The 14653-nt window shown below is 44.8% G+C and overlaps 1 protein-coding gene across 2 annotated transcripts in view; it reads right to left on the bottom strand.

Annotated features, from left to right (window-relative positions):
* Positions 1-14441, bottom strand: part of LOC146785479 (nuclear body protein SP140-like protein) — a 509550-nt gene extending 495109 nt beyond the window's left edge. Inside the window, exons 1-2 of one of the 2 annotated variants that reach the window (XM_085634556.1) lie at positions 14180-14441; positions 7363-7495 (exon numbers count right to left, since the gene is read on the bottom strand). In XM_085634556.1, the coding sequence (XP_085490682.1) occupies positions 7363-7494 (132 nt within the window). In that variant the 5' untranslated portion in view covers position 7495; positions 14180-14441. Of the gene's footprint in view, positions 1-7362; positions 7499-14179 lie in introns of both variants that reach the window. The other variant, XM_085634557.1, reaches the window with a different exon arrangement.
* Between the last annotated feature and the right edge of the window lie 212 nt (positions 14442-14653).

Below are 14653 nucleotides of genomic sequence, written 5' to 3'. Positions count from 1 at the left end.
ACTACTTAAAATATGAACAAGTATGCAGCATAATCTCACTTTTATTCAGGAAGAAGAGGACGTTTGTGACTGTGACTCCGGGCTCACTTGGCAGAAACACCCCCTGACCCTCCACCCCCTATCGCAAAATGTAATGCCCGTGAAAAGGGTAGGTGAACACAGTGTTATATAGAACATAGTCCTGAGAGCACGATTGAAAATGAAAACTAGATATAGTGTATGGTATAAACTATGCACCAAAAAGTGTGATATAAGATGAACCGGGCGTGAAATATAATATGCAATACATTGTGCGCAATGACAGATTCATTGGAGAGCGCGAGATAGCACAGGCACTAGCGCGTGCTATGCGATATGCGGCTTGGAGTGTAATATGCACAGGGCAGTGTTGTGTAACCTAACTAGTCTCTAAAGTTGTAATATAAAATATGTGCTGGGGAGTGTAACGTTGCATATGCACTGTGACACAGATATGGATCGCAGATTGTAATATGTATGGCATAGCACTGTGCGTTATAACATAGGCATCGAGGAAGGCACGTTAGATGGGGCAATATAACCCGTGCGAAGACAAGTGTGGCATGACATATTCACGGGGTGGTGTTACAGTGCACATGGGCTAGAGAGTGTCATAGCATATGCACTAGCTAGTGGAATACAACACAGAGGTGTGTGGCACTCGGCAGGCAATGGTGGGTGTAACACAGCATTGGGCTCTGTCAGGAGCGCGCTGTGACTCTCAAGTGATGTTCGTCCCCTTTCCAGAGAGTAAAATAAAAAGTATTACACATCCGGCAGTGGATGTGTGTTTTATTAACCGTGAGGGGGGTTTCTTGCATAGTTTTGGTCGAATTTTTGTCGAATCCCCTTTGAATGGCTTGGTGTGCATGTGTATTAAATGTGCCCGTCAATAGCTACCCATGTTTGTATAAATAAACGACAAGGGTGTCTACCGGGATTAGGCACGGTAGGGCATCAGACATGTCAGAGCTTCACTAGTAGTGTAAATACATTCCACGTGGATTCATTGCATGCATAGTCGCCTTTTAATGAATATCCCGCAAATCGTCATGGTGATAGGTACGTACGGTTTGTCCAGCATGTCCTAGGTGTGTCTATAAATAAATATTTTTTTAATATAATAAAAAACAGTGGCCGGCCCTAGGGATTGGGGTCAAAAAAATATAATTAGGAGACAGGCCCTGGGGGATGGGGTCATCAGGGCCAATAAATTAGAATAAGAAGGGGAACCACACAGCCCCCCTTCTTAAAAAATTAAAATAAATAAAAGACTGGCATCGTGCCGGAGGCCATGCCCCCTCCGTGCAGCACTCTGCAAACGCGCCCCCAACAGGCATCTCCAGTATGCGCCAGGGAGCTGCGCTGCAGACAGGTGTTCTGAGGCCAAGCCCCTTTTTACACCTCTCTGCAACGCAGCTCTGTGGCGCTTACTGGAGGTACCTAGTGGTCTAGTTTGACCCTAGGGACCCTTAGGATTCAAGGGGACTTAATCTCTCAACTTAGAACAGCCACAGGGCGCGTTTACACAGTGGTGAAGGGAGGGGACGGGGCCTGAGGTGACGTGTGCAAACACGCACTATGGCACGTTTTAAATTGGGGATATAATTTCCCTTCAATACTGAGGGCCCCTGGGGGCTAACTAGCCCACCAAGTGCTTCCAGTAAGCGCCACTGAGCTGCATTGCAAGGAGGTGGTCCAGGCCGTGCCACTTTTTACACCTCTCTGCAACACAGCTCTGTGGCATTTACTGGAGGTACCTAGTGGGCTAGTTGGACCCTAGGGACCCTCAGGATTCAAATGAACTTAATCTCCCAACTAAAAATGGACACAGGGCGTGTTTACACAGTGGTGAAGGGAGGGGACGGGGCCTGAGTTAACGTGTGCAAAAATGCCCTGTGGCCTGTTTTAAGAGGTAGTTTTAATCCCCATGCCCTATTATGTACTAGGGGCTTACAGAGGAGGTCATGCTAATCACAGGGGGACCCCAACGCATAATGTTCCCTAGTGTATGTAGGTGTTTTCACTGTATTCTAAGTGTCTTTTAACATAGCACTGGCTCTAGGACTGGCTAGTCAGACTCAGTTACCACCAGTATCCGTCTGAAAAAGTTGAGGGTACAAGATGATTTTGCAACAAGGCTTCTTTCTGCTCTTCTTTTTGTTCTTTCTGCACGTTATCCTTCTTCCTGCACTTATCTTCGTATTTGAGGACTTCTGTTGCTTCTTTCTGCACTTCTTTTGTTTCTTTCTGTGCATTTTTTCTTCTTTCTTCACATGTCCTATCTCTGTAGGCATAGTTAGAAATTAGCATTTAAAAAACCTTTGAAATTCACAGAAAAAACCATAGGTTTCATGCACGTTATAGTTAGGAATTAGCATTTAAAAAACCTCAGAAATTCACTGAAAAAACCATAGGTTTCAGGGGTGTTATAGTTAGCTGGACTTTTCACTTGTACAAAACCATTGAAATTCCCCCGTTATAGTTAGTTCAGCTAACTATAACTCGCGCGCCCGCAATGCACTGCTGATGACGTCACATATTACATCACTCATGACATGGTCAGTGACATCACTCATGACATCACTGATGACATCTCAAATGACATCACTGATGACATCATCCTTGTGATAGAGTGGCAGACCTCCTCTCACCCTAATATAACCTTTGATACACACATTCAAAAATAGAGACTAAAATTTTCAAAACAATGGACATACCAATACCAGTTACAACAACCTCTTCAGTAATTCTAAGATCCACATACACATCCACTCATTCACCAACAGTCCTATACAGTCACTCATACATGTACTCACTCATCATATGTACTCATGCACCTATACATCCTGTTACACAATGCCACTCATCCATAGAGTTACTCACACACATAGTCACTCATGCTAATAAAGAATCAAACATACATTTACTTGCATATACAGTTATATACACACACCACCACACTTACTTCTACGGAAACTTACACATACTTAGTCTTTTAAACAATCACTTATAGAAACACATACTTATTCATACAGGAACTCTTTCAATCTCTCACTCTCACATATACTCACATATATACACCAATAGTCACATATACTAGTTTAAAACATATGTAGTTACTCATAAAGACACTATTGAGACAGTCATTCACTCACTAACACACCCATACACACACTCATCCACCCATACAGTCCTGCACACATGCTGTGTTCAACACATACAAACAGTGAGTCACTCATTCATGCACCTATGCACTACGTAATACCCCCCACCGAACCATGCAGACACTCAGACTGATACTCAAAAAACCAACTAATAACCTATATAGACACCCATGTAGCTACTCACCAACCCATGCAGCCACTTATACACAAAGTGAGAGACTGATACAGATATTTACATATTTAAACATTACTCACTAAGCCATGTATTCACTATGATACACTTAATCAGTCAGTTACACAATCAATTTTTCAAAAACAAATCATCCATTTAGACACTTATATACCCATTTATTCTTCCATCGACCTTGAGATATACATATATAAAACATATTTAATTTTCAGAAAAACACACATTCACTGGATGATGTCATCAGTGATGTCATTTGAGATGTCATCAGTGATGTCATGAGTGATGTCACTGACCATGTCATGAGTGATGTAATATGTGACGTCATCAGCAGTGCATTGCGGGCGCGCGAGTTATAGTTAGCTGAACTAACTATAACGGGGGAATTTCAATGGTTTTGTACAAGTGAAAAGTCCAGCTAACTATAACACCCCTGAAACCTATGGTTTTTTCAGTGAATATATATATGCATATTTATATGAGTGTATATGTATGTTTAGATAGATAGATAGATAGATAGATAGATAGATAGATAGATAGATAGATAGATAGATAGATAGATAGATAGATAGATAGATAGATAGACAGATAGACAGATAGTGTTAGACTTGGGGGTCTCTAGTTGGCACAGGTATGCACTTGTGACAAATAGGGACCCTCTCCTCAAGTCAGGGTAAGAGGGTACACTCCTAAAATAACCCCTGCTCACTCCCTTGGTAGCTTGGCACGAGCAGACAGGCTTATCTCAGAGGAAGTGTGTAAAGCATTTGTGAACACATACAGTAACCAAGTGACAACACTACAGATGGACACCACACAGGTTTATATAAAAAATAAGTATTCTTTATATAGATTTACCACAAGACCAGTAAACGACAAAAATACACAATACTGTTACTTTAGATGGTAGAATTTGGCTTAGTTCTCTTTAGTTCTTAAATGCAACACTTTAAGTCAATGTACCTTTTAGATGCGACACGCGGGGCAACGAAAGTGTTGCAACGATGTTGATGCGTTGAAGATTTTGGTGCAAAGAAATAAAGACGTGAAGATCTTCCAGATGCGATACGCTTCTCCGATGTTGCGAGAAGACTCGACTCAAAGGCTTCAGCTGCAGCGGCGACACACTTTACGCGATGCGACGACAGCGGCCTTGGCAGCGGCACTCTGCTCCAACGTTGCGAGACTCTTCCACTCAATGCGATGTTGCAGCGGCAACACCCCTTTATGCGATGCGATGACAGCAGCTCTGATGGCGGCACGCTTCTCCGTGGATGCGAGGCGCTTTTCTTGATGCGGTGCAATGCAACGGCTGCGATGGCGACACGCTTCTTCCTCGATGCGAGACTCTTCTCTTGAAGCAGTGCAATGAGTCAGCTACGATGGCTGCGATGGCGACACGCTTCTTCGGCGTTGCGAGACACACCCTGGATGATGCGAGACGCTTCCGCTCGATGTGATGCTGCAGCGGCGACACACTTTAAGAGATGCGACGACAACAGCTCCGACGGCGGCACGCTTCTCCTTCTTGAGTCGCGCTTCCAGCTCCTTGAGACACGCAGTCCCTCAGAAGGCCCAACAACAGCAGCAGGCACTTCCAAAGAACTCTGGGGAGCTGGGGGGTGAAGTCTGTTGTTCCTGAGACTTCAGCAGGAGGCAAGCTCTTTTCCAAGCCCTTGGAGATCCTTCACAAGTTGAGCAAAACTACGCAGAAAGTTCCTTTCTCCTCTCTTTGGCAGTAGGCAACCACTGCAGGCCAATCCCCCAGTTTCATGGACAGTTCCTCCTCAGCTTCTTCTTGGTTCCTCTCCTCAGTAGAGTGTTCTACTTGTTTTCCCAAAGTCATCTAAATTCGTATGATCAGGGTCCCAATACTTATACCCCAAAATCCTTTGTCCTCTGAGGGCAGAGGGGCCTTTGCCTTGTTCAAACTGGTTCTGGTCAGTCCTGGAGCACTTTGTTTACCTGACTCCTTCTTTCCTTTCAGAGTGCAGGGCAGAGACATCAGACACACCACAGGAGGTGGAGCCAGCATTGTGGAGGGAAGGCACAGCCCTATTCAGGTCCCATGTGCAACATCTCCTCCCACCCTCTCTCCTGGAATTCCCCAGCCCTGTCACTCAAACTCCAGACAAGGAATACACAGCCTAGCAGAGGCAGGTTTGAATGGTTAGACAAGAAAATGCCTACTTTCTAAAAGTGGCATTTTCAAACACAGAATGTTAAAACCAACTTCACTAAAAGATGTATTTTATCATTCTAAGTTCAGGCATACTAAATTCGAATTTCTACCATGTTCCCTGAGTCAGTTAAGATTATAAAATGTAATAACCAAACTGCTCATTCTGGCCTATGGAGAACAGGTAGCCTTGCAATAGTGAAAAACGAAAATGGCTGTAATTCACTATTAGAACATGCCACACACACCAGGGCATGTCCTACCTTATCCTTACAATGCACCCTGCCCTTGGGCCTACCATAGGGGTGTCTGATATGAAGAAAAGGGAAGGTTTAGGGACCGGCAAGTGGGTGCACTTGCCCAGTCAGCATGACAGTACCAGACTGCACGCAGGCTCTGCAATGGCAGACCTTAGACACACTTTTACAGGCTGCTTCGGTGGGTGGCACAACCAGTGCTGCAAGCCCACCAGCAGTATTTGGATTTACAAGCACGGGGCACTCCTGGTGCACTGTACTATGGTCTGACTGGTAAACCAAACCAACCAATCATGGAATCACAAATTATACATTAATTTACAAGAGGGAGCACTTTCACTGTGGCACTGGACAGCAGTGGCACAGTGCCCTGAGCAACTAACACCAGCAAAAACATATGAGGCAACAGCGAAAAATTGAAGGGAGACCCACGCCAATGTGCCAGGTCTAACAGATAGATAGAAAGACAGACATTTACAAGGCTCCACAAAAGGATGGACAGGCCGATATAATATTGAGACTAAAGGCTTTAGTCCTACTTTCATGACAGACTTGTCCCAGATTGTGTTTCCCAAAATCTGGTCACCGTAGCTCTATACCAATTCCCTGTTCTCATGGCTAGTAAATTTAAGTGGTAAAAGGATCCTCCTGACATGAGATCAAATAATTTTCTCTGTTAAATTTTCATAAAGCAAGAACCATCACATTCTGTGACCAGTCCTTTTCAGTTGCTGAAGCTAGGATGTGGAATTCTCTGCCCCTCTCTCTACGCACTAAATGTGTTTATTTTGCTTTAGAAAACAATTGAAGTTCTTGTTTTCTAAGTAATAAGGTAGCATTGTTCACAGCTGTGGACAGCTAGGTATCAGAGCGTCAAAAAATGTAGTGAAATAAATAATCTAAAATAAAATCTGAAATAGTTTACCGCAGGAGTGGGGGGGGGGTCATGAATAAGGTATTAAATTAAAATGACATAAGGGTAAAAATAGAGAGGGGTTAAACACATTCCAGTGGAAGTTTGGTTCAGAAAAGTAAGCGTTCGTTAGATTAATCTTGTTGGGCGGAATAGCAGGTAAATATTGTCAATGGGAAGTTTGGGAATTAGGCGAGAGTGTCCTTCACAGAGAGGGTAGAAAATGCATGGCACCACCTTCCAGCAGGTGAGGTGGGGTGGGGGGAATTCTCTTTGTGAATGAACGAAACAGCAATACCAAAGATTGATACAGAGAAAAAGCAAGGCCAGAGCCAGACAATGCAGAGGGTCCTTGTTGTTTAAAGAGGCTGGAAAATCTCAGCAGATAAAGGCTTGACTGTACTCATGTTTTGTACGTTTAAATGTAACTATGTAAGGAACCTACAGACAAAGGACATTCACAGGACGGGTGCAATCTGAGCTAAAGAGGCCATGCAAGGTAATGAAAGCCTGAGGAATAAGGAATGCCAGTGAGATAAAGCAGCATGAATGAGAAAGAATAGGCCCAGTATGAACACACTGAGTGGTAAGGAGGCAATGAGCTGTGTTAGAAGAAGATAAAAACAGAAAAGTCAGTTCACCGTAAACATCTCCTCAGTGATGATTGCATGGTCACGCAGACCATGGAGCAAGGGGAAGAGCTTGGTCACTGCCATGGACAGGGGCACCTTCTGCTTCCTTAACTCGGATTTCAGCCTCTCCTCCTCGGACATCCTGCTTGGAAGAGGCAGACATTGTTAAATGCCCATGTAACAAGAACATTTTGAGATTACATAGTTTGTTTCAGTGAGTTGTAACAGTTACAAGCCAGGCTGCATGGTTACAACTGTGAAAAACGTTGACAGTGACAGCACAGCTACAACATACTGCATTCAACAATCAAGAGACAATCACTACTCGTTTTTTTGCAGTTTTACATAGCACAAACTGCACTCGAATGTATTGGAGCACTTTACATGAGCACTGGTTACATTACAGAAGGACACATTCATTTTTGGTAGGCAGGGGGAGATTAAGTGATTTGCCCAGAATCACAGGATGTTGAGCCGAGGCCCAGACTCAAATCTTGTTCCCCAGCTCCAAAGTCAGCAGCTCTTGCCCTTACGCCACATACTCTTACACACATGTGTGTCCTAACAGCAATTAAAGGCTTGGACGCGCACTTGTTCCTAGGCCCATCTGAGCACAACTGCTCACCCCAAACAAAAAGTTTGTTCAAAACCGTTTGCTGTGATCAGCTGACATTAACCAAAAACGATGTGGTACCATTATACATTCTTGATTGACAGGCAATGATCACGGCCAGTTGAAGAACCCAGCTCAGAACAGGAGAAACAACCCTTGGGTTTAAAGGGTGCCTCAACCACGGTCTTATTCGAGACATGCTTCATCTTCAGTGCCCTCAATCCGAATGGAGATACACCTGAGAGGACTCAAAGGTGGTAAGGAAGCTCTTGACTATTGCAGGGATCGAAAGAGTGTTAAAATTACCACGGATTTAGCTCAGGAATATATATATTGGGGGTGTCTTGATAGGGTTAAAAACATCTGTGGTACACTTCAAGTTGATTTTGACACTGGTGTTTCTGGTCTAGGTGTTACAGCCAAAGAAATAGCCCACAGGGGTCAGTAGGCCTTCATCAGGACCATAATTATGGCCAAGCAATAAATTCTCCGAATCCACTAGTGATTCGATGTTTATGACTTCCTGTCAAACAACATAGAACACATTCATGCAGCTCACGTCCATTTCTTGGGTGATTCTTTTGTCATGCTAAGAAAGGGTAATTAGTCCCCAATACGGTGCGTTGTGGGACCTCTTAATGAGCCCATCACCGTCGATGCAGTATTTAACCCAATATGTGTCATAGTGGCTTCCACTGGCACCTACTCCTGGCCCACTCTATCCAGGCGATAGATTCAGCCACCCTATACTGCAGGAGCTCAAATTCTAACCCTCTCTTGCAGGTACAGCAAGACACACCAATGGGCAGACTTCCAGTTGCTCAACCCTGGATAGCTGTGGCTTGGAGCAGCTAGGCTTAAACAAGGGAACTCGTGTAAAATATTTAAACACACCAAACAACAGAATAAAGAAAGTCACCCAACACAAAATGAATCTATAAAAATAGATTACATTTTAATGATTTTATTAATTTTTAGACACCAAAATGGGCATAATTCACTGGAAGGTTCTGGAGATATATTTTTAAGTAAAACGTAAATCTCTGTTTTTTTGTCCTAAGCACAAACAAGCACTGGCAACCATAAAGTTTGATACCTTTCGAAAAGATTTAAAGAGTTGTGTTTGATTACTCCGGTTGGACTGAGCAACCAATTCCAACAGGTAGAAGGTCAGGGGTCCCACTTAGGAGTATTTGGACAGTCACCTGGTCACCAAAGCAGTCTCAAGTCCAGTTCCACACTTTAAACAAAGACCGCCATAGATTTAAATGGAGAGGTCCTAATACTGAGGATACAGTATGCTGAAAGATGCTCTGAGCTCTGCAAGGTCGATGGGTAAATTCCTCAGTCCACAGGTCAAGTGGGGCAACTTGGACCACAGGAGTCGATGTCCCTTGAATTCCCCTTTGAGCCAGCAGAGGTCCAGCTAGGAATGGGCTACTGATCACTGGTCACAGCAGGTCTAGCGGTTTCATTTGGTGTGGGTTAGTGTCCATCTTTGGTGACTATTCTAAGTCCTGCAGGCTCGGGTGCACTTCTGAGTGCTAAGGAGTGGTTTCACTGTACGGTGGTGGTTAGCATCAATTTGAAGAAAGCGGCTACCAACAAGCCGGAACGGCTACTTCAGCTTTTATGGCCCAGGTGCCGGAACAGGGAGTCAAGCGACTGAGTTTTGGAGTTCACCTTTTCTGTCTGGGACTCAGGAGCATCTTTTTCATGAGCCAGGCACCACAGCTAGACAAGGGTGGCTCCTCCATGTGGGCGGAGGAGCGTTGCCCCACTGCTTTCTCACAGTGCGAGAAGCAGAATCATAAAATGGTATTATAAATACCATTTTATGTTTCTGCTTCTCGCACTGCGAGAAAGCAGAAGGGTTTGGTTGGGGACAGGCAGGTGGGTGAGTTTGCTCGAGGGTAGGGGGAAGTGGCTAGATCAACGCTGCAGGGCTCTTTGGGACCGACCAAACCAGTCATCTGCACACTCCCTTCTCTCCATGCAGGCTGCATGCAGCCTACATGGATAAAATAGCATCCCCATAGAAGCCTGTGGGGTCAGAGTCCCAACCAATTACAACGCTGCCATTGCAGCATTGTGATTGGCTATGGGGAGGGGGGAGGCTGCCTGCTTCCTGTTCCTGCGGAGGTAGGAAAGCAGGAGCAGACCGAGCAGAGGACGCAGGACCTTGGAAAGGTACTTTAAAAAAAATAAAAAAGTAAACCCTCCCTTCCCGCACGACCCCCCCTTCCCTCGCAACCACTCACCCCCCCCCCCCCAGTCCGCTCAAGCCCCCCCCACCCGTGAGCCATGCCGGCCACGATTGCAGCCAGAGTTCTTATTTTTTGCTAGCCCAAGGAGCAGCAGGTGCAGCCTCTCTTGACAGGTCCTGGGGTCAGCAGGGCAGTCCTTCTTCGATCCTCTCTCCAGTCCAGATGTAATCTGAGGTTCAGGATGCCAGGGTGTCATATTTATGCCCATAAAGTGCCCTGGGGGGATGAAGAGGTCACTAGCTAATGGGCTACCTGGTTCCCTCGCCCTATGATGACTTCCAGCTATGTATGGCATCTTAGCAATCCCCTAGTACAATACGCTACCCACTCACAAGATGTCTGAACCCCTCTCTCAGAATGGGGAGCTTGGTAGCCCACTCTAGAGGTGCTGCTACCTGAGGGATACATGCCAATGGAAAAAACGGTTTGGTAACTGGTTTACCCTCTCTGATTTGTCACCAGTCTGTCTACCTGAACAAGGGGGCAGCCGCTCTCAAGTGTGGTTGCCATTTGCCCATCAAATGTGTCTCCTCCTTTGAAAATTGCCCTTTGGTCCAACACCCTTTGCCTTGTTCCTATACTTCGGTATGTGGGGCCCGGGAGGGCAGAATGCTCTGTGGGGGCCATCAGCTGTGCTGTAAATCACCACTGGAGACACTGGACAACTAAGTGGCAACTTTATAAAAGTCACTTTCCTAAAAAGTGATATTAAATCCAACTTGGGCATTAAGTCAGGTTTAATGCCACGATTAATTTGATACCTTGAAGTACCCATTTTAGCAGTACCATTCAGAAGTTATCAGGATTGAGATGTTAGCCTGTGACTCTGTACTTGCTAATGGGACTAACTAGCCTTTCCACAGTAAAAATTACAGTTTGGGATATTTACTATTAAGCCAAATTAAAGTAGATATCCCACTAAATAACATACAGCCCCTTGCCTTAGAGCTCGACAAGTCTTCCTTAGGGGAGATTTATATATATTTATAAGGAAATGTGGACTTTGCCCTTGGTTTAAATGGCAAAGGTAAACTAGCAGTTTAAAACTGCTCTTCTAGGCTTCAGTGGCAGGCTGGGAGCCATGTTGTACTTTGTCACACTCTGGGTGGCACACTCGATGCTGCAGCCCTGCATGGACATTTAACTTACAGACCCTGGGTACCCTTGGCACTAGATATTAAGGACTTATTGGTAAGTTAGCTTATGCCATTTGGGGATAGCCAATTCAACCTTTATTTTGTGAAGGGTTAGAACACTGGCCCTGTGGTCAGGTTAGCAGGCCTCAAAGGACTCTCAGTGTCGAAAAACCAGCAACATCAGCCCAAATCTGTGTGGCTTATGCAAAAAGTGACCTTTCCTTACAATACCTAACGTAGAATAAACACAGCCATCTACTGGTCACTTTGAAAGACTACATCTTATTGTCACAGGTGTGCTTTCTTTACATATTGTAAAAATTGATTAATATCAAAGGTAAGCAAGCAACATTCTATTTTAAGGGGGTTCTAAATATATATGAATGTATGCCTTTGTGATCATAGTTATATTCGACAGAATGTGTTTTTTCTTTGTTGCGGCGCCTGCTGCAGGCAGTGAGCAGGGATGGAGCCCTCTGGCCAGTGCGGAGCGACCGCAGCCTATCTAGAAGTATACTTTGTGTTAGCCCACCTAGAGAGGGCGGCACACGTGACTGGCATGACATGTGACACCAGCAGATCCCCATTGATCAAGGCCCTAAAAGGGAGCTCCAAGCACTGTACAGAGTGAGAACTCACTGACTAGGACAACACTTGTGGCAGCCCTGGCTCAGCCTCTGAGAAACAGCCTTTGTCCCTGCCTCCAGTGCAAAACCAGCTAGCACTCAGCAGCACAGCAGGCACTGGCAGAGACCATTGGCAGCACCACACCATTTCTTACTGGTAAGTGACCCCACAAGTACAGGAGCTCAGGATTCGTTAACTACCGCAGTTTAGACAATTATCAAAAATCACCAGTCCAGCCCTTATGTAAAGAGACACTGCCTTGTAATACACTTTGTGAGTCACTGTTTATCCCGAAACACTTTGCATTCTGGGACTTGCAGTTTTCTCTTTTTCCTATCCTACAGAATGGGCATGATATAAATCCCAGCACCCAAAGTACACTTGGCTTAAAAAAAAATAATCGGACATTGTGATCATGTGGGTTGCTTCTTCACTGCACTACTGGAGTTTGAAGAGACCCAGGGCACTTGCGACCTTCCATTTCACGTGCCTTGAATCAGTTTCAAGATGTTTTTAGAGCTTCTCATTGCTCAAAAATGTGTAATTTCGGATATGTATCTCTTTTCATTGATTCATTGCTTGATTTTACTAGTGAGAAAGTGTCACTCTAAGTGTCACACATTTGCCCACTGAGTGTCACTCATAAGTATGCGGTGACCACAGAAATGTTACACCTTAGCAGTCTGAAAACTTAGAAGCTATATAAATATTCCATTGCCACCAGTTGAACCCATCTCAGGTCCTGATGGAAGCAGACCCTTTGAGAGTCAGCAGTACAGTATTATATTTATACAGCGCTTCCTGCCAAGTGCACCTGCCTGAACCAGCGGCACCGGTTTGTAGTAGTTCAGCTAACTTGCTATGGCTGCTATTAATAAATAAAATGAACGCTTCGATCATTCTGAGCTGCCTGCGCCCCCTGCCTGTGGTGACTGAGTCTGAGAACTGCGCAGTCACGCAGTCTGACTGCTCAGTTTTCAGCTGCCTGCCATTGGCGCACTTTAGGTCAGTGACTTCTTAGAGTTTCTCATTGCTCAAATAGGTGTAATTTCTGATATTTATATATTTCCCTTGTTTTCATTGCCTAATATTGTTCGCGAGAAAGTGTCCCTCGTAGTCGTTAAATGTCACTCATAATTGCACTGGAATTATGAAAATGTCACATATAGCAGCAATCTGAAACCTTGGCAGTCATGCATAAGGGGGTTACAGAGACACTCGTAGGACCATCGCCCCTTCCACAAGCCTCAGCAACGTTTCATTCACAGTCTCACAATTTCAGAATCGAAACATTTTCAGTAATATTTATTTAGGCGAAAATCATTGTTACTCATTAATTCGAAACAGCTAACAACCATTGACAACGCCAATGTAAATTATGTTATCTGGCGGGATTGCATTCGAGCCAATAGACCCGATTCAGGTGGGAGACTCCCATATTTGGAAACCAAAAATGGGTTTCTTTTGGCAGTCTCCCGCCTGAAATTGTCTCTGCTTCAACAGAAGTAATTATGTTTTTCATGTCTCTCACTATCCTCTTCTAAAACGATGGCGTTTATGAGATGCAATAACAAAAGGCACCAAAATCCCACTCAGGTGGCACACTATGGGAATCACAGAAACTGATTTTGTGTTTAAGCCACTACCTTAATGGATAGAGTTACGCCAATTGACCCGCACTTTTTTAATCCCACTCCGTAATAAACCCTGTCCTCGGAGGCGTAAACACTCCGCCCACTTGCAGCAACTAAATACTGCCGAATATTATTTTAATGCATACATTCATTCACTCTCATCTTAATATTTCCCCCTGTTCTTCATCGCCTCAGTGCCACTATTCTATCTTCTAGGTTTCGGTTTCGCTTTCACCCCTCCCTTTTTTTTTTTAAGCTTTTTTTAGCGCGAACTAGACCCGAAGGTATTGGAGCGCCTAACATGAGCACAAGTTACTTTACACACGGAGATTAGGTGATTTGCCCAGAATCACGGGATGCTGAGCTGACACCGAGGCTCGAAACTGGTTCCCCAGCTCTAAAGTCGGCAGCTCTGGCCGTAAGGCTACATCCTCTCCCTTCTCTGTTGTTCCAGCCCATGAATCTTTCAGTTTACTCTCTTGTCAAATCTCACTCTCTCCGCTGTCAGCCTCTCCCGTCGCATCTTCCTGAATATAATCTAGTCCGTACCTCTCCTCCAGCCTCCGGGTGACGTCTGCAGTCCACGAAAGTTACCACCTCTGGTCTCAGCACAGCTGGGCCCGCCTCTGACGTCAAATGAAGCAACAGTTCCCGGGCAGATTCAAAACCCTGGCTTGACCTGTTTGAAAGCTTGAATACACGGAATATGAAATTAAACAGTGGCGGGACAGGCGGAGACTGCTCCCTGTGTATCAGACCCAGAAAGAGGGAAGCGAGCGGAGTGTGTGGGAGGGGCTCCCGGAACCTGTATGCTATGTTGAGTCATGCTGTGGGATTTCTAATAGGGAGGGGCGTGTGTTTAGTCAGCAACCTATGTGTGTTTTTAAAGCACTGGAACATTCCAAGGTCAAAAGATGTGAAAGTGTTAAAGGATGCTTATAAACTATATAAAACAAGCATTGGCATAGCCAATAGGTCTCGCCTTTGGGTCCTTATAAGTGTTTAGCCATGCAACACTTGATG

The sequence above is a fragment of the Triturus cristatus genome, chromosome 11 (genome assembly GCF_964204655.1).
Source record: "Triturus cristatus chromosome 11, aTriCri1.1, whole genome shotgun sequence".
NCBI classification, from domain to species: Eukaryota; Metazoa; Chordata; class Amphibia; order Caudata; family Salamandridae; genus Triturus; species Triturus cristatus.
The sequence above is the reverse complement of the archived record's forward strand: the minus strand, read 5'-3'. Positions and strand labels throughout refer to the sequence as shown.